Raw genomic sequence first — 27,884 nt, forward strand, 5'->3', positions numbered from 1 at the left:
CGTACCGCGATCTGTGAATTTTACATAACTTTAAGGTTAGTACTAGGTAAGCTCTGTACTCACCAAACAAACTAGGACGATAACTGTGGTTATCTCTTGTTTTAGTGATGGTGTCACGTCAGAAACACTGTTGAAGAAGGCAACCTCATCACTTATCCCAGGACCTTATGATGGACAGAAATATGGTATGGGTCCTGGCAACTATGGAACCCGGTCCGTTGGGCCGTGTATCGACTCCGTAATTGGGAGAGGTAAGGCTTACGCGATTGTCATTGTACGAAATCCATGCAAAACGGTACCACAGCAGCTGCAAAGAAGACAGAAAAATTATAAATATAAACTAGAAAATGTAAAGCGGTAGATGGAGATAGGAAATAAGAATTTTAGGCTGTGCAATGTGAGATGGAAAGACAATGAGGACAATTACCGAGTAATATACAATGGAGGGTAAGGACGCCACAAGGGGTGACAGTAGAATTGAACGAATTTGTAGTAAAAAGCGTCGTAAACATGTGAGCAGGTGGTTGATAGAATGCGTATTGTTAGTAAAAATAAATGCTAAACTAGCGAACGTTATAGGAATAGCGAGATTAACTCGCGCAGTTTCCTGGGAGCGGATTCAGATCATAATGTTTCACTAATTAAGTGTAATGTCAGATTCATGAGAACTGAAACAGAGATGACGGTTGAGGAAATTGAATGTGAAAACATTGACCGGACAAAAAGAAAGGAGTACGAGTAGATTTTATAGAAAATTATGAGTGATGATAGGGTTATGGGTACAATAGAAGAACAATGAGGGCATATCAAAGAAGGAATGTTGAAAGCCGTAGACGAGCCTACACGATCAGTAAATAGAAAAAGGACAAGGAAACCATAGGTCACTGACGAGATGATGAAGAGGTTAAACCACAAATTGAGGCGGGAAACTAATGGGGTGAAAGACAAAATACCAGACTGGTGGACAAGAAGCCTGGAGGCAGAGTTTAAAAAGGAAGGATGAAATGGGTGTGTGCACAGAGAGGCAAAATCTCTATCAGGAAGTAAGAAGGGAAAAACCAAAGGAATTATTGAAGATACTACAAAAACTGCTAATTAAACCAGAAAAGATTCTAGAGAGATGAAAAGTGCGTATAGAGGAACCATATGAAGATAATAGGCCTGCAATTTTAGACAAAGAAAGAGAATATGGCGTAGACTGGGATAGCTTACTATTAGGCACACTTGATAGTGAGATAGAAAGGGTATTAGGGAAATGAAATCAAATAAAGTCAAGAGATAACATTCCCACGTGCATACTTAATAAACTGTGAAAAAGTGGAAGGAATTAATGGGATAATTTGTCTCATTTAAGAGGGAGCAATTTTCCTGAAAGATTTCATCAGATTTTCCCATCCCAATTGTTTAGTTCCCATCCCAAAAGAAATGGAAAAGTAAGTGCAGCTGTATGTGAAGACTATAGAATAATAAATTTCATTACCCTTGCAGAAAAAGTGGTACTTGGGGCTATTAATAAAAGGATAAAGATGAGGCCTAATGATTACTTGGGGTAGGTGACCATTTTGGGAAAAGGAAGGGGAGAGGTATACACCATGCCATAACAGTAATGAGATCACTAATAGAATTAAAGATACAGTACAATCAGGATGTATTTATTTTTCATTTTTTTAGATGAATTTGATAGAGTGAACTGGGTAGAGTTAATGCATTATAAAATATTGGAGTTGATTGGAGGGTTAAGCAACTTATCTGTAACCTGAACAGGTGTCCAACTGCTCAGGTGCATATGGTGGATGGAGAGTCAGACTGGGGAGTGTTATGAAGAGGAGTAAGATGGGATTAGTAAAACATTTGTATCAAAGTCTAGTTTTGTAGGTTTCAGAAACATAGTCATTGAAACAGGATGATAGCTATAGATTGGGGGCTTTTGAAATGTGGGTTTGAAAAAGGGTGGAAAAGGTAAAATGGCCAGAAAGGAAAACCAACAAAGAATTGTTCAGCATGGTAGGGGAGGAGATGGGATCGATGGAAAGAGTCCAACAGAGGCAGCAAAAATGGACGTAGAGCATTTTAATTGGCGATGGAAGGCTGAAGAATTTGAAAGAGGGGTAGACAAGTGAGGTAGGGGTAGGAAAAGGATAGGGATCTTGGATGGAATAAAGATGAGATTCTTAACAGATAACTTTCACCAAAATGGGAATAAACTGTAATTAGGGATGGTTCATATGTTAAGTAAAACATTTTTGATTTTTATGGTTGACCCTCCATGTAACAGCTACATTGGTCACCAATTTTTGACTCCTGACCCAAGTCAAACTCATTCCTTTCATAAAAACTTTTTCCCCGGTGCTTTGGGGACAAGTGCCGTGCAAAATCCATATTACAACTCTCCCATTGACTTCATTACATGCACTGAAGTATGAAAGTACATAGTATCTAACTCATTTTATTGCTATTCACCTAGGGTTCATGCTAAATTTGGGTGCTTTCCATGAGATTTCTCTAATCTCACATCAATGACAATTTTTATGTATCGCTGGAACCTCCATGGCATGATGTAATACATGAAGAATCCCAAATCCAGTTAATAGATGGTAGATACCAATGCATATTATGTTATTATCTTGATTTGCTTAAATCCATTTTTTGTCCATATTTATCTCATTAATTAGTTTATTCCATACTTGAAAATCGATGAAAAACTATTGTTATGTTATCTAATATGAAAAAGAAGATTCTTTCACTTCTTCATATAATCCAAAAGCTAATGTAGTTGCATGGCCAAGTGTGGACTAGATTTGTGAAATGACACAGGTTTTCTTCACTAACCTCAAGCCTGGGTGTTCCATGAATGCTGAAACCTAGGCCCAAGCACAGACAGCCAAGAAAATACTTAATGAGATCAAAGAAGTAGAGCAATTTGTGGGAGTGCTTGGTTGAATATAATTCCATAACATCTTCACTGGGATTATGCAAGCTGAGGTGGCATGTGGGAGCCTATTCCTTATCAGATATATGTCAAGAGAGAGGTAAGAGAGAACTGGACTGCAGGACACTTTTCTTTTACAAGAGGAGCATAACTCAGGGCTACATAGTGGTGCAATAGAGGCTAAAAAGCAACATTTTTACACATATCAATGCAATCAATATTTGATTTAATATAAATACTAGTGCTATTGTAAAAAACTAGGTTTCAAGAAACCTGGCCATTCTTAAAACAATGGATTTCAAGTTTGGATTCCAATCCCTATTACAATGGGCATCCACATGTGGGTAGAGATGAGGGTCAGGTGAAGGAACCCTGGTGCATATGGCTGAGAGATAGTTGCTGAATCCAGGTTTACATGCGTCCATACCCATGAATGTGTGGTCTACAGGGAACACACATATTTAAAAAGCCATTTACCCAAATTTTAAAAAGCTCTGGGCATTTGAAACACCTGTAAAAGGTACGCTTGAAACAATTTCATTCAATATAGTCATCAGCTTCAAAATGAAAAATGATACTATCTGGCACTCTCATTTCATAGATTACCCTTGTTTAGGAGCCTTTTCAAAGCAGAGAATGAATCATGGCTTTTAAATATGAGCTTTATTGGAATGCATGTAGATTAATACCGATCTTCCTCTCATCCCACACTTCATCTCTGTCTGCTTCAAAAGTAATGGCCATACACAACCTGTCTACTTTATTTCACAAGGAAGCTAGACTGATTAGGTTTTTCATAAGTTGGTCATTTAAGGTTAATGACACTACATTAATCGTTTTTAATCTACACATCACAAGTTACCATCTAACCATTTTAAACACAGTGAATTTAGTGGAGATGCAGTCTGAGCAACAGGTCAAGATATGAAACAACTCAATATTTCAACCAATGGATCTTCTGTGACAATGTTGGGATGCCCAGCATGCAGTCTAAATCAGGGAATGAGAGACTTTTATTCCTTCTCTCTCTTTATTCCCTTTCCAGCATATCTTATCGATAACCATCATTTCCCCCTAATTATGCCTGATGCAGGTTTACAAATATTGGCATTGATAAAATTAAGACACTTTGCCATGTTGATTGCAGTCAGAGCCAATTGGTAAAGTGCTAAGCTAGCCAGTGCGTGAATTTATAAGAGCCTTGACCAGCACTATTTATAGTACAAAACTGAATAAGATGCCAATATTTTAAGCATATAAGTATAAAGTTTTATGAATTTGAACATAATTTTTTATGATGGATTTATGGCTCCATGAAAGAGGGTGAAAAATCAAGTCAAAGAACTCATAATAGAATAATTGAGAGGATGATCAGAGGTAAGAAAAGTAAAATTTGTGAAGTGTTGATTGCTGACTTGCATAGGTAATGTGGAACGGATGAGTGAGGAAATGGCAACAGAGACGTTACTGGATGGGAGTATGGAGGCAGGAAAGAGGATGGAAAAACTGAGGAAGAGATATTTACAGGTTTTATTCGGGGATTTGAATATCATGCAGGTCCCAAGATGGTGGGAGATAGCTCAATACAAATAAGAATGGACACACATCTTGAGTGAGACCAGAGCCCACCACAAACTGTAGTCTCAAGGAGGTAAGTAAGCATCATTTTGAATTTAAATTATTAATTGAATCTGGTACCCAATTAATTTCTAATTAGGAAAAGAGTAGTAAGTAGAAATATGCATCTTTTTATTGCATTAGTCCCCATGATGATTGATAGATTTGCTTTTCTTTCCAATTACAATTGACGGTGGTCAACAAAATAAAGTCAGCAGAAATCTCATTGAGGTTTAAAACTTTGCCTGGATGAGAAGTAAGAGGCTGAAATAAACAGGGAGGTTCATGGTTCACAAACTGTGGGAAGTTCATGGTTCTGATTGACTGACATGAGTTTCTATCAGATATTATTGTGTTGATAAACTCATCCTTTCAAATGATGATTCCACAATAAAGCAGGTGCCTTGAGTACATTCAATCCTACAAAATTTTAGCTACATGGTTTAGCTGATGATACAGTTAAAAAAATATAACTTCTATACTTATTTTTGAAAGATCCTTAAACTAGTCTGCTAACTGCATTAAAGCAGGGCAAAAAACATTGGAGTGTGATAAGAAATTTCCCTTACATCCATGATAACTGAAATAATAACTGTAAATAAAACTTTACCTTAGGTCGAGGAAAAATTATGCAGTTGCAAAATTTGGATGTTCTTTGGAAATTAAAATTGAGATGGCAACATGTAGCAGACAAATAAGTCATTAAATAAGAAACAGTCCCATTGTGGCTTTTGTGAGGGGTAGGACTAGCCAATGCTAATTCATACAAATACCTCTTCCATCACTGCCTAATTTCTACTGTAGTAAGAATGACAAAAGTAATCCAGAGAATCATAAAGCAACTGCTTAAATAGCATTTCACTGAACCAATATTCATTAAGGTGGTTGAGTAGGTAAATCTAGCTTCCCATTGAATATTCAATCAGAGTAAATATTTATGTATAGTAGATCTGAAGGTTCCCAATGGTTGGTAGATATGCTCAGAAATAATATAACAAAGGCCTGCTTTGGTTAAAAAATGTAAGAATTTTTATCTTGATCCAAATTTAAATTATTTCTTTTAAATATATGGGATTGTTAATTGAGCCTGGAAGGAAGGTGTCAAAAATCTGATTTTACCAGGGCCTCTTCATAATCTACTTAAGAATGAGCTAAACATTTTGAATCATTCTGTGCATCAAGTTCTTCAATGCTCTTGATAACCTCTTTCAAGTTTCAATAATGTTTACTATTGATAATTAACAGGAAAATCACTCGACAATGTCTTTGAAAAATCATTATCTTTTATGCAATATACCCAGTGAATAAAATATCAACATAAAGAATTCAAGTTGCAAGTGTTAGAGAACTCATTAACTTCAAAGTAAACGATTTTTCAACTGTGTAACAGGTAATATATGAATCCACAATTCGACCTAAATATTTCATGCATGGTAAAATTAGTATTTTCTTCCTTATTAACTTAACTTGATCAGTGATTGTACATAAAGGTTCCTGTATGAAACAGAACAACATTGAGAATGGTATGATGAATAAGCCTGACATGGATTCTTCCTTCCATCAGCGTCAGATAAACTTTCAAAGGCAGCATGAATATGAATTATATATACATTTTCATATATCTTATACTATATAAATAGATAGCCCAGTAGGTAGAGCATTGAGCAACTGGCTGGAGGGACTAGGTTTGATTCTAGGTGAACAACAAATGGGCAATATGAGGTTAACCCAAAATGTATCATTTTTTGGGTGATAGATCTTCCTCAACAACCACATGAACAAATGTACAGTTAAAGGAGCTGACACCCCAAACCTTCAATGAGTGAATTTAATATGGACTTAGTATTAGGTGAGCTCTAGCATCATTTATAAAACCAACTGTCAAAGGGATTATTGTATTTGATGAGATGTGAAGTGAGGTCTTCAAATTTAAGCTTGCTTACTGCCAGTAAAAGTTTTATTATTATTATTATTAGGTAATCTACCGGTTAAGGTAGGTTTTTGGATGGACAAAATTACTAATTCAACAATTTGTGACCCCCAGCAAAACACAACATCCCTCTCTACATCAGGTACCTCTTCAGTTCTGAGTACTTAAAAGTTTTATATGAAATATATATTTGAATAAGCATAACACTTACATACTTACTATTATTTCCACCAGTCAGTAGGAAATCAGCAACATGCTGAATTGGAGAGAGGTGAACAGGTTTACTATGTCAACACTCAATAGCAGGCAGGTCAACTTAAAACTATGGCATTCCAATATCCTGCCAATCAATGAATGGCATTAAAATGACTGTTTCCACCTTTCCCTGATTCTCAATGCTCTGGGGCGCACAGACTCTTGGAAATCATAGTAAAATGACTTTAAAATGCATTTTTTTAATAACTGAAAAGTAGAATGCCTGAATGTGATCATAAAAATCAATAATGGTTTGGATAGGCTCGGGTATTAAAAAAATTGGGCTATAAAAGACCTTATACAGAATGATTTGATGGCTTATACATGGAATTGATCTTCAGATTTTCTATAGTTTTTTATTTTTAAAGTGAGCAAATAACTCTGAGCCATCCATTATTAGAAAAGGGGATACTTTAGTCTGAGCACAGTTTGCCAAATGCACTGAATATATTCCATGAAAAACAAAGCAAATTCGCTATTTTTCCACTTCATATTCAACAGGTTAGACTAGTTTCCAGGATGTAAGTAAAATTTGTATGTAAACATCAGGGTACTTTAATAGCTACCCCAACGAATTGGTAAAAAGAAGAAATTAGGCAATTAAAAATTATATCAGTGAGCAGTGGAGTTCTGACATATAATATTCATTCTGGCAAAAAAATCTGCAGTACTGCGAACTCATGGCTGAAGGCTCATGGCCTAAATTTTGAAATGAAGAAAATGAACTTGAATAACATGCTAAAGAGAGAAATACCATTAATTCATAATGGGAGTGTCTAATAAAATGGCTGGATGACAATGGCCTAAGGATCTAACATTTGACTTTTTCCATTCCATAGACCAAAAGGGAAATTGAATTTTTTGCTTTTGCCAGCCATTTTGAAGCTATAAAACCCTTGTAAAATGTCGCTTCATCTTTGAGGTAGATATGGCAACAACAAGGCGTGAGAATATCAATGCCAATTGGAGACATACAGCACCTGCTATAATGTTTCACCAATCATAGTACCTGATGTGTGTATCATGGCTTTTCGTGTTGTTTACTTTCACATAAAGCACCATAATGCTATTATATCCAGATTCACTTTTCTTCTGAAGATGCTGGATTCAATGTAAGATGAACATTAAGTCACACTATGGTTCATTTGAAGTCACTCTTGAAATCCATGCAGGCATCACTGAATCATTCTTAAAACCTATAATAAAATATCAAAACCTGACATTTGCCAATTGGAAACTATACTGATGCAATACATGTAAACTAATTGTGCTCATCAAAGAAATGCATGGTGAGTTAGAGATTAACTGGTACTGAATATTAGATTTCTGTATGCAGAGTGATGGCAGATACAATGCAATGAATCATTGCAACAATTTCAGAGTGTAAAAATCAATCGCCTTGACCGGGATAAGCCAGTCAAGGCGATTGATTTTTACACTCCGAAATTGTTGCATGGAAATGCATATTAGCGAATGACTCCATTAAAAGTTACTGTCAGGGCATCTACCACAGTTTCTTTGTAATGAATCATGTTTTAATGCTCATGTAATAAACTTTACTCTATTATTATCCTTTATTGGTGGCTTCCCGTTGGCCAATCAAATATGCCTTCCTGTCAGACTCACTAGGATGACAGAAATGAAAACCAAATCTATCATAAGACTTGGGGAAATAGAATTTACTTGAGAGTATAAAATAGCATGGTAATAATTAAAGGAAGTGGAACTGCCTTCATAGCATACATCTCCCAATGAGTTTAACTTCATCGATCCCAAAATGTCAAAGCCAATCTATGAAATGTGATAATCAGGTTTTTAATAGCTCATAGATAACACATCTATGCCCACCATGTATCAGGTTTTCAGGCTTAAAGGATGATTTCAAGAACCCTCCAATATTTTTTGTTTATTTCACATTGCCCCGAAAAAGGGCACTTTAGCCTTACGTCGGAATTTTAAAATTTTATAAAAATATAAACAAAAAGAAGCACCCAAGCCCTATATGGAGAAAAACACAACTAGGCAGGAATCGAACCCGCATCCTCTGGGTTAGCAATGTTGAAGGACGTTACCCTACTGCCATTTGGGCCAGCGTAATAAATTTATTTCAATATTCTACCTTTTAAAGTAACTAAACAGTTTTTCAGTATCTTGATTAATCTTAATATTAAAATATTAAGTAGTGAAAGAGACTACTGCCATAACAACTAGATTTTTACTTTATATTTAAATACCTCAAAGCCGGTTCTTCTTCATAATAATATCAACATAGCGACATAATCAATAGATCTACGCAAAGAATCTGATAAAACAAACGGAAAATCGCATTTGAGGCAAACATAATCTACCCAATAGTTCGTTATGTTCATGATACTCCGTCTTAATTTTGGCGGTACAATTTCGATTTTCTTCCTGCAATTTCCATGTTTCCTTTGTTTTTATTGTTACAAAATATTTGTACAGATGGCAGTGTTGTAGTGGTAGGAAAATTATCGTATCGTCATTTCTGGTTACGCAGTGTTGTGTTTACGTTGTTGGAAGTAAAATGGAACAAGATTAATACATAAATTACGACGAAGTGACTTCTGCATTCTTACGTTGCAGCCTTCTCCAGGTCTTCGCTCAGCTGTTTGTCTGAAGTAAGTATTGATGATTCAGTAAAATGTTTACACCTCTTCAAAATATATTTGACATGTTGTGGGAAAATTTTTATTTTTTTATCTCTTTTCATTGTAGGATGACGGACAACATAAAAAACAATCCATTTACTGCATTGTTTGCGTCTGTGAATCAGCCAGAAGTATTCGCGCCCGAAATGACAGATAGTGGCTCAGCTAGTAAAAGCACAATTCAGGGAGAACATTCGAAATCTCCAACCGAAGAGGTGGAGCCTGTTGAAAAAGAATTGAAAGAAAGATTAGAAATAAACCAAATTGTGGAAGATGTATTTCAGTTGACCCTCAACAAGCAGCCACGTCCCCCAATGAAAGGCAGCTTGCCTTCCTGTCATCTTGTATTATTAGAGGAACTGGCATCTGCTCTTGCTCCTCAAAACCTGATAGATATACAAACTCTCGAGCCTGCCCTTTTTGAAAGGCTGATGTTGACTGAGCCTGCCAATCATGTGTTGCCCATTAACGGTCGGTCATCTCCGGTGGGGGGTGAGCATGCAGTGCAACGGGATGTTTTAATATATCTTTTTGAATGTTTTCGTAGGCTAAGCGAAAGATTAGACACCGATTTTGGTGATGTCCCCAAAAATTCACATCAAAATATCCGAGCTGGAAGACTTTCTCAAATGGTTACAATAGTTTTACAGAATGCTTCTACTGCTTTGCGTCAACCTGATCTCTTTCCAGGGCAACGACTAGATTCGCAGTTACTTCGTTTGTTTGCTGAATCACATAGCCCAGAACTTAGGTCTTTCGTTAATGGAATTGTTGTAGTGTTCCCGAAGGAGGAAGAAGGAGAAGCTGACGAACTACAAGCTGCTTTCGTTCCAGTTCTGAACTTGGCGCAGAATGAAATTTCTCGTGGAGGTTTGTCAGCCCTCGATCGTAGTGTTTATGATCTCCTTCACGTGTTTGCATTGAATGACCGTCTCGCCCCCGTGCTGCTGGCATGTTCAACTCCAGCGAATCCAAACCGTGGCCGTGATTATGCGAACACAATTTTAGGTGCTATACTTTCTCCCTCCACCATCCCTGAATCTCCTGAGGTACCTTATGCGTTCTTCGATCAAAGAACCACCCTAGGACAGGGTTCTATCCGTGCTGAAGAGGAGGTAGCCTGGACTGCATTGGGTGCTGTACGCGAAGGTGCTGCGAGAATATTTGAATCTCTGCTCAGACACCCTGGTGAGATTCGCCATCGTACTCTGACATGGCTGGCGTCATGCCTGGACGCAAATGCACCCCGAGGGCGTATATGGAACTCCTTGCACGGTCCCGGGGCCCTCGGTCCAGGTCCTGCCGCACATTCTTGTGCCTCAGATGGTTTTGCCTTAAATCTCTGTGCCGTGCTCCTCCGCCTCTGCCAGCCTTTTGTGCACGAGCACACGCACCCAAGGTTAATGCGGATAGACCCCACATATTACGCGGCTACTCTGAGAAGTGTCAACTCGGGAAACAGTTCTGCCGTTGACGAAGAGCGAAAAAAGCGTGGCATACACCTCAACATAACTGGCGAAGAGACGTGCCTGATTCCCCCTCTGCCATCTCTCTCCGAAGGGAGCAGCGGTGCCGAATCAAGGAGTGGTGTTGCTAGGCCTCAAGCTGAGAATTATACATTCCTCACCGAATGCTTTTTCATGACACACAAAGCCATAGACTTAGGTTTCCGTGTCGCCCACGAGCGGCTTCTGCGTATATCCCAGGATCTGGGGAGGATGAGGAGAGTGTACCATGAGGTACGTGCCCAGAGTGAAATGGGTGGCATCGGTGGGAGCAACCCTGGGGAGGCCGAGGAAGCCATCGTGGAGAGGGTGCGGATTGGCACTACTGAGGTGCTGTGCTTGAGAACGGCCATGGTTCAGCCACAGACTCTGAGCTTGATGGCACAAATGCATGTTGCCACATCAATGTGGCTCGTCCAGGTTGCTCTGTGCGACATTGATGGGGAAGCCAAGAAACGTACTCGGGACACAGGGTACTTCCTATGTTTACTAATTCCTATCTTAGGCAATAATGCTATACTTAGAGAAGTTATCAAGAAAATATCCCAAGCATGAGGCATATGTGGTTTTTCAGTTTACCAGAATTGTATATTTAATGTCGTGGTTACTTCCTCCTAATCATTACTTGAATCTTATGGTAAAGCTTTTGAATGATTACTGGAATGCCTTTTTGTTAAAGTTTTTATTTTAATTAAGATTATTTTCTTCTATGTAGTCAAATGCAAAACTAATTCCCTTGAGCTAGGTTTTTCAGACCGTATTTAGCATTAATTGCAAACGTTTGTTTGTTTTGTTTAGAAAAATGTAGATTTTCTTTCAGCAATTGTAAGTTTTATATTTTGCATATTTTTCCAGTTAGTCCTGGAGAAGTTTGGCTTTGACTTCATTAAATCTCAAGTGACATTTATTGGTTTTTGGTGAAAGATTATTATCCAATACTTAATACTTTCTCACTAACCATATTCCATATGCCCTTCGATAATTATTTAATGAATTACCTTGCCCAGTGTTCATGCGCTTCAATGGTGCTCATAACAGTCCAAATGTGTTTATTTATAAGTTTCTTTCCTCATGTGGTATGATTAAGTGAACGATATGATTACAGAAATGGAGAGTGTTAAAATCCTTCTAGTTAGTATAGTACCATTTAATTGTAACATGGTCCATTAATGGGATCTTGAAAATTCCTTTTGTGAAAAATGAGCGATTATTAATTATGGTGCATGTGCAGAATTATGGGATGGGAGACACCTCTCCTAGGCTAAAAAAATTGAAGGTGGATGGTGTGAGAACATATTGTGAAGTTTCAAGAGCCAGTTTATGTAAAGATTGAGTTAAAACTAATAGATTCATCCATTGGGGCAGCATTATTTGTGAGACAATATGCCTCCTTAGTAACTAATGATCCTCTGAAAGTATTTAGAATGAAAACCTGTGGAATGATAATGATGATGTATTGATATGCCAAGGTTATGTTGATTATAGGTATCAGAATGGGTTTCATAATCACCTTCATTTGAAGCATATATGCATATGTCATTGCATGAGTTTGAAGGTTCTGTAAATTTTCCTTTTTGAATGCTGCGACTAATTTACCCTATTATAACTTATAACTATTATAACCTTCAATGTTATTGGATATTATTATAACGTACAATTTAATATTTTTTAATTAATCTGGGTGTTTATTGGTTCCATTTTGGACAGATATGCTCCAGGTGTATGCCGCGATGTGTTCTTCCCACTGCCTAGTGGACCACCTGCTGCTGAAGATGGTGCTGCAATTCCACCTCTATTGTCATGTGTGCCAGAGCAGGTGGTTGAAAATGTGGCAGGCTTTCTGTCATTCTGCCGTCGTTTCTCTCGTCATACTCTGGAGGAATGTGGTGGATCAGGTGGCCTGGATCCCCTTCTCACTGTGATTTTGGTGTTCATGGGTGCTCCGGAACGTATTCGCAATCCACATCTGCGAGCTGGTTTGGCAGAGAGTCTGGAAGCACTACTCCCTCCCAGTCACAGAGGTGCGGCAGAAGAGAGTCCAGATGAAGTATCTAGTATTCCAGGATTCAATCGTGAAAGGCTGTTCCTTGAACATCCTCACCGCCTTCAGGTATGGTGACATCTGTCACAATAAGGGATTCTGCAAATTAGTACTCTTGTGTAAGCCTGTGACCTTTTTTCTTTGTAACTATTCAGTTTTAAGTTAAGGAAGATTGCCATGGATAGGTTAAACAATATTATGTTTGCAAGAATGTAAATTCAGTTTGCGATGCCCTGGCACAGCAGTAAATATTCATTCTGGAACCACAATTAAGGAAAAATTTCCTTAAATGTTACCGACTACCATTGATAGCATTCTCATTTTGGAGCACTTCAAAAGTCTATAAATGTGACTCTTGTAGCAATACAGTACATACACTGCATCAATTCAACAAAATGCTTCAGGATTAGGACTTTGATCAAAGACATTACCAATCAATATTAAGTGTAATAAATTAGAATTTCATTATGATAACAATAATAATGCATTTATTTGTCCGGAGATTTGGTGCATATTCACATATACACAAATATGGGACACGTCAGACATACAATTCACAATTTTAGAAAAAATACTATTTATACATGCACATACCTATGTATACCAATGTACCATTATATTTACATATTATTTGGTTAAGTCAGAATTGATGTGTAGTGACAATTCCAGAAAATTATTTACAGAATAGAACATATTGTTTTATAATAGGTTGAACAGCTTTCTCCTGAAAACGTACTTTTATTTCATGTTTACTTTCATGGGGAAGTTTATTGAATTGTTAACCAAGACCATTGCTTTAAGACCATTGCTTTAAGACCATTGCTTTGGGCCCATTAGCAGTATTGTGCATTCTGACAAATGGCTGCTGTAGGCCATTGCAGGTCCTTATATAGTGACTATGGTGATTCATGATAAAATAATCCAATTTTTAGGTTTTTTCTAATCTGTTTCACTTTATTTTTGTAATGATTTCCCTGGGCTAGTTCAACCCCTCCAGAGGAAGCTGTGTTACGTAGTTGAGGAACCATTCCTCAGTGGGTTTATGTTAATTGTATATTAATATATCTGTGTAGTTATTAAACCATTATGTGTAAGACAATATATTGGATGTTTAAGTCTTAAATTTCCTCCCCTGCCAAAAACTATTGAGGTTTTCCAGTTTATTTTGGTTCATTATATTAATTTGAATGTTTGATTTTGAAGTTCTGCTCTAGTTCAGCTTCATGTTCTCCATTACAGGTTGTGGAATCCCTTTTACATGTGTTCGTTGGAATTGAAATGACAGGTCAGAGTGTTACCTTTGAACAGAAATTTAACTACCGCCGACCAATGTATTTTATTATGGATTATTTATGGCAAATTGAGGAACACAAAAATTCTTTCAAGTAAGTTTAAGTGTTGTTACTGCATCACATCATTCACAGCTTGTTCAGTCATTAGCAAATGATAGCTGCATGCATATTAAGTGAACACCTTGAAGTGTTTGTCTCTTTATTCTGCTGGGTGCAGGGCTGGATTTATGAGGAGGAAACTGTGTTACAGGAATCATTCTTCATTGGTGTCCCTTTAATTTAAATGCACCGTCATGAATCTTTGTAGAAATCATGGGCAAATGCTGCTTGTAGCTTAGTGCAGAGTCCCCCTAGCGATTAATCCAGCCCCAAATGAATGGCCTCATTAAAACAGTTTGTATTTGTCATCTTTGATATTTTCTGGGTGACATAGTAGTCTTCTGGGAAGAGTGCTAGTTTACTGGCTGGAGGGTGTTGGGTCTTAACACTGGTAATCTCACCGGACACCCACCATTAAACTCAAGTTTTTTGTTCAAAGCCTCTGTATAGTATTACTACAACAGGAGTTTTAGTGTTTATTGTAGTTTGGAATTTCAGTTTTGTTTGTTTGAAGTGGGGCTAATAAATGTAGGAGGGCACATTCTCTTTACATTTAAAAACCTACCATGTGTGGTAGAATGCCAATTATATAAAAAGTGTTTTAAATGTAAATTTTAAAGTTTGCTGTTAAATGAACCTTTTACCAACCTTTTGTGGCAGTATTGAAATATACTTTTCATTCTACATAGAATGACAAATTTTGTTTTCGGTGTGTAGTCTGTTAATATTGGAGTACATACATGATATCTCATGTCTTCTGTACTAACAATTTTTGGACGACTTAGAGTGTATTGGCTGTATTAATAGCTTAATGGTACTGATAACCAGTCTTGTGCATGTTTAATCAGTAAAATTAAACTGCATATTGGCAATACTACTGCCACCGCATGGACTTTAACCACTTTATGAAATAACAATTGAATATTGAGGTATATTATTTAGCATCCAATGACTATATGGAATTGGGTACTTATATTATTTAGGTGTTGGTAGCAAGTGCTAATTTTGGGTGTTTTGTCAAAATTTTCTTGTTTGTTGTTGTAGGCTATAACAAAATGGTTATTTTAATTTAAAATGAATTTATTTAGCATCCAATGACTGTATGGAATTGGGTACTTATATTATTTAGGTGTTGGTAGCAAGTACTAATTTTGGGTGTTTTGTCAAAATTTTCTTGTTTGTTGTTGTAGGCTATAACAAAATGGTTATTTTAATTTAAAATGAATTTATTGAGTTGAGTATATATGATGAGACATAAAGAATAATTAAAAGTGCATTAAAGTATTAGCTATGGTAAATCATTAATGTTTTGTTGGAATTAGTTCAACATGTGGAAAAGCTCATTTCATAGCTGGAGGTTGTGCTTTTTAGAAAATTACATTATTTTTTGACATAGTATTTAATGTGAATGTGTCAAGTTGCATACAGTAGTGCATACATTTTGTTTCGGAGCATATAAAGTGATGTGCCTTTTCTCTCTCATAGCCTTGGATTATCTGCCATTATCTTCATTGGATCCATTCACTCTTCAAATTTCTTTTATTCCCTCCCCCCCCCCTCCATTTCTCCTAAACAAATATTCACTTTACATAAGATCTGTAGCTCCGTATCTTAATTGCAGTGATTATTGGGGCAGAGGGTAGGGGGTACATCCCTGTTTTTTTTCCTTTTTTTTTATGTAGCAAACATCTTAATGTTTATAATTTAGGTTAGTCGCATTTAAAAACAGCTAATTTGCTGCATATAGAATAAAAAACGCCAATATTTTGAAGTGCACATAAATAACTAGCCAAACATGGGGCTTCTTTTGCCTTTTTTTCACTTATCGAGCTTCTTAATGTTTGTAGCTAAAGAAATTTAAGAGACCAAATATGGTGTCATTCCAGCGTGTGACGCTGGAATCTAGTCTTTATTATGCAGCCACTTATTTAAAGTTAAGTTTCCTGAATCGCAGGGTCACGTACTGGGATGACACCTTGACAATTGTCATCCCGCTATGTGTTAGCGGATGAGATACCGCGGCGGTAAGAAGTAGGGGTTGCTGAGAACTTGTCATTCCAGTCTGGAATCCAGTTTTCTTTACAAATTCACCAAAAGTGCTTCATTCTATAACGCAAAACCCATACTTACCAAACCAAATGCATTACTTGCAATTAAGTTTCCTGGATTCCAGACTAGAATGATACCGTCATAAAAGAACCAGTGCCAGCTACTTTAATGACACCTTCCTGATAGTCAATGTTCGTACAGTGTCTAGCTACTCAGATAACAGGAAGAAGGTGCTGGAATGACAGCAGAATAAGGCTACTTAGATGGCAAGGAGGAGCTATTTTAATGATGGTTGTTATCGTTGGTAACTTAGAGCTCTAATAAATATTTGCCTTTTTTTCTGCTTGAGAAGTTTGGGTTATGCAAGAAGTCTAATGGAGCAAAATATGGAAGACAAGAGATAAGTGCATTCTACGCAGCATGTCTCACTAATTAGTATGTAAATTATGTATCCAAAACTGCACAAACTATCTCATTTTGCTTCAATTGCATCAGCTACATGAATAGAAAAATTCACTTTTGAAATATAATTCAGTGATTTTTCTCTATCAGTCAGGTAACCATTACTTTGGGGTGCATGCTATGAAGTACCCATGCAGTGATATACTAACGGTCATGGGCAGAGTTCATGTGATCACTTGGCCATATATCTTTTAAACCAATATCTTATAAACTAATCTTTCCTTGAATTCAAGAACATTTTCATACATGCAACCAATTTTGCAATGTCAGGTGATGATTCTCTGTTCGCATGTTTTGACTTACAAGAATTCAATTCTAATGAAGCTTTGCACAACCTTGAATAACACATTTACAATTTCTTGTCAAGTAGTCCTTTATTCATTGGCAAATTTTGTTTGTTCCAAGTCATATAGCTTTGTTTCCCTAGTTATCAATTTTTATGAATTCTCTAATTTTAGGCGACTTGCAGCTGAAGTCGAGGCTAACCAAGAATCTGTTTCACCACCATTATTTTTGCGTTTTGTTAACTTACTCATGAATGATGCTGTGTTCTTGTTGGATGATGCTTTGAGTAATATGGCTCAATTGCGGCAAATGCAGTCAGCAAGGTTTGTATCCTTATTACTTTATTATGGTTATATTATCATATTAATAACATATATTATTGTTATTTGTCAGAACTGCATGCATTATAACATTTTATCCATTTCACTTAATTTTGTTGGTCTTGATGGCAGTCTATTATCAATTTCAATGTTAGCAGGGTTATGTTGTGATAATTAAACATATTTTCCCTTTTCTGCCTTTTCTGCATTAGTGAAACAAAAGAATAGGCTTTGCATCTGAAATTTCAGAAGAAGCTAAATATCCTAGCATAAGTAATAACCTAATTGTAGTCAATATTGCAATTAGCCATATTTAATTATAAATATTAGTGATCAGCCTTGGTAAATAAAAATTCTTGAGTGTCAACCACCTTATTCTTAACAGACTATGCAACATAAATCTCATAAATTTTTCAAACAAGTAATGGCATTCTTAATGGTTTTGGAATACTTATCAAATTGGCTTGGTTAATATAAGATGAATCATCAAATCGTTTCATTTCCTTAGGGCTGCATACAAATGTTCTCTATGAAATAAAAAGTTGTATTAGGGCATATTGTAGATGCTTTAGCACATCATTGTAGTGTTTCAAGTTGGAAATGTAATTACCAAATTGGAAAATGAATTTCTGTTTCTATGGAGCTCTGGTAAAGGTTATTACCTATTACAATTTCAATTCAGTCACTTGTTATCATATACCTTAATGTGGATAGTAAATAGAATATGGTAGTATTAAGCTTTCATATGAATCATTCCTTATGGCAATCTTGTATGCATCATGGCACTGCCGACTTGTCTTTGCAAAACTGTTGCTGTAAGAGTTTTAAGTCTTAAATTCTCATTATTATTTCATCGAACTAACATGAGGCCACAAAAAAATTATATAAACAAGACAATATGTTAAACGTTAGTATTTTGCTATTTACACCTGCACCAATTCTCATCTGCATCTCATCTTTCAATGTTATGGAATGATATTTATATATAGCATAGCAGCCTAGTAGGTAAAGCATAATTATTTTTCATTTATTCATTTATTTTTGTGTGGTTTAGAGAATCTGGGGAGTGGCAGGACTTGCCAAGATCCGAGAGAGAACAGAATGAGGGAAACTTTCAGCGCATTGGAATGATTGCCAGGTTAGTGTGGAAAAATTGGCTTAATCTTTTATTCTAAAAATGTTATGATGATTATTTGCACATTTTATGTTGGGTGCTCTATGGCACCTTAAAAATTGAAGGGATTATTGGAAAATTCATTATGTGAATAAATAATAATGCGATTGAATTTTCAATGCACAAGTTATGAATTGATAATTATTGCATTAATTTTAGATCTAGCATTTGTTTTAAGAGAAGGCCTCAGACTATATCCCACTGTTTCCCTTAATAGTGTTTTAAACACCATTAAGTGTAAAATATTGTTGTTTTCGTATGACAGAAAAGCTATTGTGAGGGAATCAACACTTGACTTAACAGTAGAGAAAAATAGAGGGCTGCTGTAATTCAATCTGAAGGTTGAAGTACTGATGATGATGACCCTTACTGTTTGTATGGAATCGAACTATTCTGTAGCTCTACATACTTTCTCCATCCCCTCATACCTTTCAAAATGTCAATTCTTCTCTTTCCCTTGCTCACCTGACATTTCCCTTATATCACAGCCTATGGCAGTCCATCACTGTTCTGTATTTCCTCCCTCCCCGTTTCCTGCCTTCTTCAAAATCTTCTTTAAGAGGCTTCTAAGTTTCCTTGCCATTTAGGGCCCATCATTTCTGTTTGTTTCCATTCCTTTTATTTTTTTGTGCCCCCACATTCATTTCCCTCTAATCTATTCTTCTCTCCTTAGAAGCAATATTTTGAAATTGTAATGTAGTATTCTATTTCCAAACATTGATCAATCATCATAATCAATTGTCAAGCAAAACTCCAATACTTTTTCTTTATGCTGAAAATGTCAAAAGGTAACGTAAATGCCACCATTAGTGATTAATAACATCTTCAATATTTCTTAGGTCTTTCATGCATATGAATAAATATGCTGCTCTGAATTGACATATATTCAAGGTTGCTGGTCAGTGATATTTTAATGTAATCAGATATATTATTGGTTTTAAAAATGACCCATCTTTAGCTGTTGGAAAGTAATTAATTCAAAATGAAAACACTACAAAAATAACACATTTTCGAAAGTGGATGTCTCAGAAAAGATGATAGACATGGATCCGAGAATGGGACATGGAGCAGTCATATGCGCGAGTGGAAATTGAAGTGGAATCAATAAATAATTTTAAATGCCCGTGGTATTAATAGGAAATTATCCAGAATAATTTCAAATCATTTTCCCTCCAATGTGCTTGCAACAAATAATTTTGTTTTCCATTTATTGGTCAACTTCTCAGTGTGATTTTAGACAAGGAAAAATTGAAATAATAATTGTATCAATATAATATACATACCTAAGCTACTTGAATAGTGAATCATAATTGTATTAAAAGGAAATTTGATTGTTGTGCAATGATTATTTGATGACTTATGGTCATTGCTTTGTAAATTTGAATGATATAACATTCTTGAGCATATTTTATAATCATTGATAGAAATCTCAGAGAAATTTTCGGGTTATATGGGGACATAGATTTCCAGATACTATCATGTATGAATGTTACGGTAACGTTTGGTGATTCTCCCGCTGTGAGGCATGATTTCCATATTTTAGTTGTTTTAAATTAGGACATTTATGTTTGGTTGAGTAGAACAGTTTTTTATAGGCTGGCAGGAATTATTTTATATTTGATGTTTGCTGATTTTTTAAACTTTCCTAGATTTTCTTTATATATATATTAATATTGTATATTATTTTCTTATCTAAAGGTACATTGTTGATTATAAACTTTAAGTTTCAAGCTCTTATTATTGTAATGTGATTTGATACAATTCAATAATTTAAATTTTCTCTATCAAATAATTGTTTTCGCATAAAAAACCCCTTTCAACTTCATAATACTCCTAAAGTTAAGCTTTATGCATCAGTGGTAACTCAGAATGAAAAAACAAAATACTCTACATTAAATTGAAAAATTGAGTTTGAAAATTTCTCTCAGTGGATATAAAAATGCTAATATCATATGAAAAATATTTTGTCCAAACCAATTGGATTTTTCTTAGAAGATTTTGTGTGTATTTTGCATTGGAAAAAAATGTTTTATCAGATGTAGATATCCTATGCTGTGAAATCCATTTCCATTGCAAAAAATGTATGTATCACCTTCCCGGTTAAAACCATTAGTCAAAATAATCCTATTCTTTTTCAAAATTATGTTGACTGAAATATGAGCTCTGGATTTATATAAAAAAAAATGGCATTTCAAATTTGTCTCAGTCTCTGAAAATTCATTGAAATGTTTCATGAAACAATTGAAGCTTGTTATTTACTTCCTGCATCGTAGGCCACCTTTGAAAACCTGTTTATTTTGTTAAAATGGGTACCATTTGACTGTGCACATTATGGTTATTCATTATTGATATACATATCAGATTGATATGAATTGACTATTTTCTTCAGATTATTGACAATGATGATTTTAATTTGAGTATTAAATGATTTTTTGTGACATGAATTTTTGTAAAATAGCATATAATTGTTACTTATGAAATTTCATTGTTCATTACTTTTCAGATTTGACAATATTTTGGGAAGAGAAACGATTCACACTCTAAAATTTTTAACATCAGAGATAACATCTATATTTTCACACCCTACCATGGTTGATCGAATAGCTTCTATGCTTAACTATTTCCTTTATCATTTAGTTGGGCCTAAGAAGAAGAATTTTAAGGTAAACTGAAATTGCTTGTAACATAAGAAGTCATTCAAGGTTTTATTCATCATGCCCTAATTATGTTGAATGGTATGAATAATGTGCTTCAATGAAGCCCATAAAATTCTATGAGCTGAACTTCTAGGTAAGCAAGAAAGTTGGCTTTTAAGTTGATTTTTGATTTATATTTTCTGTAATTGTTTATGCTATTGTCTTGTTTTTTAACTTTTGAATTACATAACATTCGTATGAAGCAATTAGTCAAAGATTCCATAAACTGGACATTAATTATGAGATTATGAAGAATATTTGGCCCAGGAAACTGTCACTTCAGGAATTTCAACAGGCCAAACCATTCGTTCAGATAAAATTAGTTATTAAAGTCAAAACATTGCAGTTACATCCATTGACGTTGCGGCAATCATTAATTGGTACAACTAGTTGGTATTATTTTAATTAGTACTTCTAACCGATGCAGAAGAATTGCATTTTTCAATAGTAATTTTGTATAGTCTTGGTGTTTTTCATTGATAAAATTTGAACAATTATAAGCAGTGAACATGCAAGCATGTCAAAGAGTTATGAGATTTAGTAGTGAGTCTGATATTATTCAACAAAAATGTTTAAGTATATTTTTTAAGTATGGTTTTCTTTTAATTTATCTCCAGGTGAAAGACTTGGCTGAGTATGAATTCAAACCGGCTAGCATTGTTTTAGATATCTGCCAAATCTATACGCATTTAGGCTCCAGTGATGCATTTTGTTTGGCAGTATCACAAGATGGGCGTTCCTACAGTCCCCAGCTATTTTCCTTGGCAGAAGATGTTCTTTGTGAGTCTTACTTTAAAATGAATCCATTATTGTTCTACATTGTATGCCAAGATTCGAATGTGAAGGATTCTTTCTTTGGAAGTGTCTGTGCTTTATTGGTAAATGAAATGACATTGTTTTGAGCATCATTCTGATTTCTCTCCAGATGAAAGTGAATAATTCCTTCATTTTCTTAGCTTCTCTTGAGTTTGCTTTGTATTGTTGGTCAAAGTACCATTTATATTTCATTGAAATTTATTTTATCATAAAATTTTATTAAAAAAATGCATATATGCCTTAATGTTATCATTTTTAGATCTATAATTACTCTTTAGAGAAGCTTTACTTGTGGGCTGAGTTTATGGTATGCTTACATGCATGTTCGTAAGATTTATTTAGTTTAATCACTTAATTGTACCATGGAAGCTTTTGTATAAAGTTTTGAGAAAGGTAGATGAGTAATGTATATTTCTTCACAGTGCGTATTGGAGGTGGTGGATTAATTGTTGAGCTTCAGAATGTTGGAGCCAGAGTTGCTAAGTGTGCTTCTCAGCAACGCTCTCAGGAGGAACTCTTGTCAGAGGCCCCAGATGATTTCCTTGATCCCATTATGTCTACTTTGATGCTTGATCCTGTTGTTCTACCATCATCACGCACTGTTGTTGATCGATCCACCATAGCCAGGTAAGATGGGAGGTAACATACTTAATACTATTATTTTCCTGATGAAAATATTACCCTCTGTGGTTTTTAGTGTTTTCGTTAAGAAACTTAATAGACTTATGAGAGTTATGGTGAAGGATTTTAAATGTGTATCTCACTCTTCAAGTTTTCAAAGGGTGGTATTTACAGAGTTCATAAAGTCTTTCCCTAAATGGAGGGCATGAAAAGGTTAATTGAATGAGAATATTTCTTCTGGATATGGAATATACCATTTAAATGCAGACATTGGTGTGATGCAGTATATATCAGTAACATTTATGTTTGAAGATACTGAGAGGAGGTGAGTTAATACTTGATCATTTTTTAAAATCTTTTATCACAAAGCCTCATCAATGGCAATGCTTTAGGATAAAAAGTTGAAAAGAAAGAAGGCTCTGAGAACAGCTGACATCCTTGCAAAATTAGTCAAGGGTTTTAAATAACATTGAGGGAAACATCTTCGCAGTTGCATTGGTTGCATATATTAGGGAAGGAGTTGACCAGAAGGGTTTGTGAGATTATTGTCAATACCCATTTCAGAAAAAGGGAATCTGCATCTGTATACAAGGGTAGTAGGGCCATAATTTCAGTTTCACATTCAACAAAGGTAGTACTTAGAATCATCGGCCAATGTTGGAGAAGGGGACAAATGATTACTTCGGGTTTAGAGTAGAGGAATGTGTGAAACCATAGCAGTAATGAGGACACTGAGAGAAAGAAAGAACACAATCGGGGTATTTGTGTGTAATATTGATTTCAAGAGGTGGTTTTGGTAGATAATTGAGTATAATAAATAAATGAATGAATTGCAGGACTGAATTTATTTTACCAGGGGTAAACTGGAGGAATAAGATGTTTGCGACCTGTGCATTCTTATTTGCCATATGTTTCAAGTACATGGTGAGTTATGTTGAGCATTGTTAGCAATGGGGTTAAGCTGTCCATTATAACTTATGGTTTTCAATGTATATGTTAAGAAAATGGAAATAGGGACATGGGAAAGGCTGGAGAAATAAGTTAAAATTGATAGAGGAGGAATCATCAAATCATTCTGTTCTGCAGATGAAACTGGTTTGTGAGGACACTTCACAGACAGTAATCAACCCGAAGGTTGGTTTGATAGGTAAGGGTAAAGTTCACCCAATACTAAGTCAAATGGCATGTTTGACTTAGGCATCAGGTTAGGGCGTCAGTTTCTTTCCTTGTACCGCGTTTAGTTTCCCAGGAAGCTCTGGTACCCAAAAAATCACGCAGCTTGGGTGAAGCTAGGGGTGCCCCAAGAGGCATGCCTGGGAATGGAACCCGGGTCTTCCAGTCCGTAGCCAAACACTCTACCCCAGGGCCAGCGAGTATCTTTTTGCTTATGATCTTCAAGCTTTATTTGACCAATCAGCCAAATTAATGCCATTGCCAAGTTTTTTCTGAGTGCATTATAGAATCATTGTGATTGATTCTGAATGAGAATCAGTGAGAAGAAACGAAGATAATGTGGTCATGAAATAGGCAGGCATTAAGAGTTATAAAATTTTATGGCAATTTACGCTCATATATTTCATCAATCATAAAATATTATTTTGTAGTAAAATGGAAAATGCTTGCAAAAAAAGGATTGATTGATAATCATTAGTTGTCACGGTAGCTTAGAAGCACATCTGAAAAGGTAATCAGAGCAGAAGGAAAGCAATTTTTTAAACCAGAGTCAGGGTGCATTGGTTCTTAAAAACTTTGAAATTTAGGTGAGAAAGGAAAGTATGTCAGAGCTAAAATATTTTTAAAAATCTTATGAAATTTCATGACAATTTTAGTAAAAACTATTGATGGTAATTCATTTTCATTCCCAAAAGAAAACTGGCTGATCTTACAAATTTACCAATATTTCATGTCATTTTGAGTGTGATACCCCTAATTTCAAGCCAGTCAGAGTTAACTTTGCTATCAAGAGTTACCAAAAAATCATGTTTAGTAGCTGCTCATAATGAAAAGAATAAAGAGAGTTCGTCGTAGCCTATGGAATGTAGATAATTGTTGTAATGATGTCTGTGACATGATTAATGCTGATGTTCCTGCTTTTTTTAAAAAAAATCCAGGTGTTAGAATCAAGTCGAGTATAGGCTGTTTATAATTTCTATAGTTGATGAATAGTTATTGTTATCATTTATCTCTTTGTGAAACTTTAATTTTACTATTTTAATTTGTATGCAGAATTAACATGTCATGTACTGGGTAGTTATTTGGCATGGCATGGTGTGAAGTAGTAGAGTACATTTTTTGAGTTTGAAAAGTATCTAATTTGTGGATTATATTATTGGATTTAGACATATGATATGGTGACTTAATGGTAGTAAATGAATGTTAACCTCTTGGGAAGAGCCCAGTGGTAAAGCCAGAGTGATAAGATCTTGAGGGGGAGGGGGGCAAATCGAACTAATTTTAATACAATCCACAAAACTAATTTTCTCATTAGCCATTGGCAGAAGCAAGTTATAAATCCTAGCCTCTCCTATAAAAATTATTCTATTGCTTATTTTATTCAAGATGCTTGTTCTCTCACAATTCTTACTGTACAGTTGCAGGATAAAACTTTGTATGTACTTCTACGGATAACATTCGGGAGTCCACTTATTAGAATACAATTTCTGATTTTCCGTAATACCCTGCTTTAGAAGTTTCCAAAAAATTTTAGTCTGTTCAATGGTGAGCATACGCATTAGCTTTATGGTAATCAAAATTGCAATTAACTTATTTAATGAGTAATGGGGTGCTCCAGCTGATGCAGGTTCAAAGGGCGTGTCGGGAAAAATATGTTTAAATCTGTTTTATGTAAAATGTCATCTTCCCTTGTTTAGGCTTTCTTAAGTATTTTATTCTGAATTGTACAATATTGTATTGCCTGTAATCAGCTTGTTAGGTGCCTACCTAATCCCATAGTAAATGTATGAGTTCAACATGACAGCTAAATTGTCAGTTTGGATCATAGAAAATCATATATATACCACTGTGCATTATGGAAGCATTGGCCATTGACTTTGGTGTTAATAACCAAAGGATGAAGACGAAAGTATGCATCCTTGTCACTCTGACTAGGCAAAAGGATTAACTTCCAAATTAATGATAAAAGTCATCAGTAAATGCTGATATACATGGGTTCAGACACTGGAGGTTGTAGAGGCAATTTCATCCGAATGCCTATGCCACTGGAACTATTAATGAGCGATATGAAATGTCATATGATTTAATTTCACTTGTGAATTCAAAAGTGTCACAATTTATGATCCAAGTTAATGTTGACTGGTGGAACATGTTATAAGAAAAGTGAAAATTTGCAAGTATACTCAAGTAAACATTATTTTCAACACCCAGACATCTCCTTAGCGATCAGACTGACCCCTTCAATAGATCCCCTCTAACCTTGGACATGGTGAAACCTGCTGATGAGCTTCGCTGCAGAATAGAGGCATGGATCAAGGAGAGAAAACGTGAGAAGAATATGGAAGAGGATTCAAGACCTGGCTGTTCATCAAAGGATGATGATGGGAAAATGAGTACATCTTAATGAAAATCTACAGTTGAAACTTTTCAATCATGAGCTTCAGGCCAAATGGTTCTAGGGCACCCACTGTGCCCTGTTCTTCATTATACTTTTTTCCATCTACTCTACCTGTAAATTTGTTTATAAAAGTGCTAATTAATTTAATCAGGACACTACTCTTTTAGGTGTTCAAGTGCTAAAATTTCATAGGTCTCACAATGTCTTCAGAGGGCTGGAAGATTTGCTGATATTTAAAGCCCTTTTTACATTTAGTATAAGGAAAATATTTGTGATGTCATTACACTAAACTGTTTGCAGTCATACTCTATTAGTATGAGCTGTTTGTTATGGTTTATAATCTTAGGTCCCTAAAAAAAATTATATGTTTAGTATATTTCCGCAATCATGTAATTTTTTTATTTCCTTGACAAGACAATAGCTTTTTGAGCAAGGTATTTACTAGCATCGATCTTGATGTGTGTTGAATTTTGTCTGTCTCTTAGAATGGTGCTTGTTTAAGATGAGAGTGTTGATTCAATTATTGGTTTGTGTTGGAATTGGCAGTAATTCATCCTTTTGTTTTTTAATAACATTCGTACATTTTGTTGAAGCATATATTAAATTGTTAGCTAGTCAGTGTTTTAATGGGAAATATGTTTATTTGAATATGGATATTGTTTAGCCACACGAAAGAAGAACAATATATCTCTATACCTCCAAATGATAAAAGTAAGTGTTGATGGTTAACTGACTTTAACAGAGTTCTAAGTACATGGGAATAGATTTTTAAGTGTTGTTGAACTTTTGGTTTCTAAAAATGATCCTTAACAAATTAAAGAAACCCCATCAACCGAGTAGGAAAACTATCTCTAAAAGTGTTGAAAGAGTTTTTATTTTTGTTACTTTTTTAGAATCAATTCTTTTATGTCAGAGGATTTGAAGAGACTTGGATTAGTGTATCTCAGTGTGTACATAAATTGTGGAGAAACTGGCTTTCTGTTTTCTGGAAAACAATAATTTTCACGCCTTCGTTACCTAACTGCCATGCTGTCCCAAGTTCATGCAGCCCATCTTGGTCTTCATCCAGAAGGTCATTGAAGTCCTCTTTGAATTGTGTCAGTGGCCGGTGAGGAATGTAGTTCGTTGAGTTGCAAGTAGCACCATGGTGTATTTTGTAGAAATGTGAGTGGGGAAATTTGGTGTTAAAAGTTCTAGGGTCATATAGTGTCTGGTAGGCGTCTTATTGTATTTGGTTTAGAGTTGTCTATGTTTAAGAAATAGTATATAGGATCAAAAGTGGATGACGACCAAAACCTGAGCCAACTTCAAGTAAATAAGTGGCATATGGGTCACAAGACCCCCTTTTTTGTTGCTAATTTCCTTAAGAATAATTTTCTGTAATATATTTTCCATATGCAAGTTTTAGAAAGTCATGAAAAAAATTTATTGCTGTGGAAAAATAACATTTGTTATAGTTTGTAAAACTCAATAGGCACCTGTAACATTAATATAGCAGGGTCATGGAGTCTTTATAATGAACACAACATGATATTTTGATTTTATAATTTACT

The 27,884-nt window shown here is 35.4% G+C and overlaps 1 protein-coding gene across 1 annotated transcript; it reads left to right on the forward strand.

The window, feature by feature from the left end:
• The first annotated feature begins 9,223 nt into the window (after positions 1 to 9,223).
• Ube4A (Ubiquitination factor E4A) lies at positions 9,224 to 27,883 on the forward strand. Its single transcript, XM_071582489.1, has 10 exons — positions 9,224 to 9,370; positions 9,468 to 11,378; positions 12,613 to 13,015; positions 14,186 to 14,331; positions 17,307 to 17,456; positions 18,508 to 18,591; positions 21,131 to 21,290; positions 21,941 to 22,103; positions 22,562 to 22,766; positions 26,145 to 27,883. Exons 2-10 carry the CDS (start codon positions 9,469 to 9,471, stop codon positions 26,335 to 26,337), a joined length of 3,414 nt encoding a protein of 1,137 aa, XP_071438590.1. The 5' UTR covers positions 9,224 to 9,370; position 9,468; the 3' UTR covers positions 26,338 to 27,883.
• Position 27,884: the final 1 nt, after the last annotated feature.

This window comes from Hetaerina americana, unplaced genomic scaffold (assembly GCF_022747635.1).
Source record: "Hetaerina americana unplaced genomic scaffold, ioHetAmer1.1.p SCAF_115, whole genome shotgun sequence".
Lineage (NCBI taxonomy): Eukaryota > Metazoa > Arthropoda > Insecta > Odonata > Calopterygidae > Hetaerina > Hetaerina americana.

Bases quoted from the DNA above. Each gene is read 5' to 3' on its own strand.
- Ube4A (XM_071582489.1), top strand. From the start codon at position 9,469: ATGACGGACAACATAAAAAACAATCCATTTACTGCATTGTTTGCGTCT. The intron at 13,016-14,185 runs GTATGGTGACAT...TCTCCATTACAG, and splicing joins AACATCCTCACCGCCTTCAG to GTTGTGGAATCCCTTTTACA. The intron at 17,457-18,507 runs GTTTGTATCCTT...TGTGTGGTTTAG, and splicing joins CGGCAAATGCAGTCAGCAAG to AGAATCTGGGGAGTGGCAGG.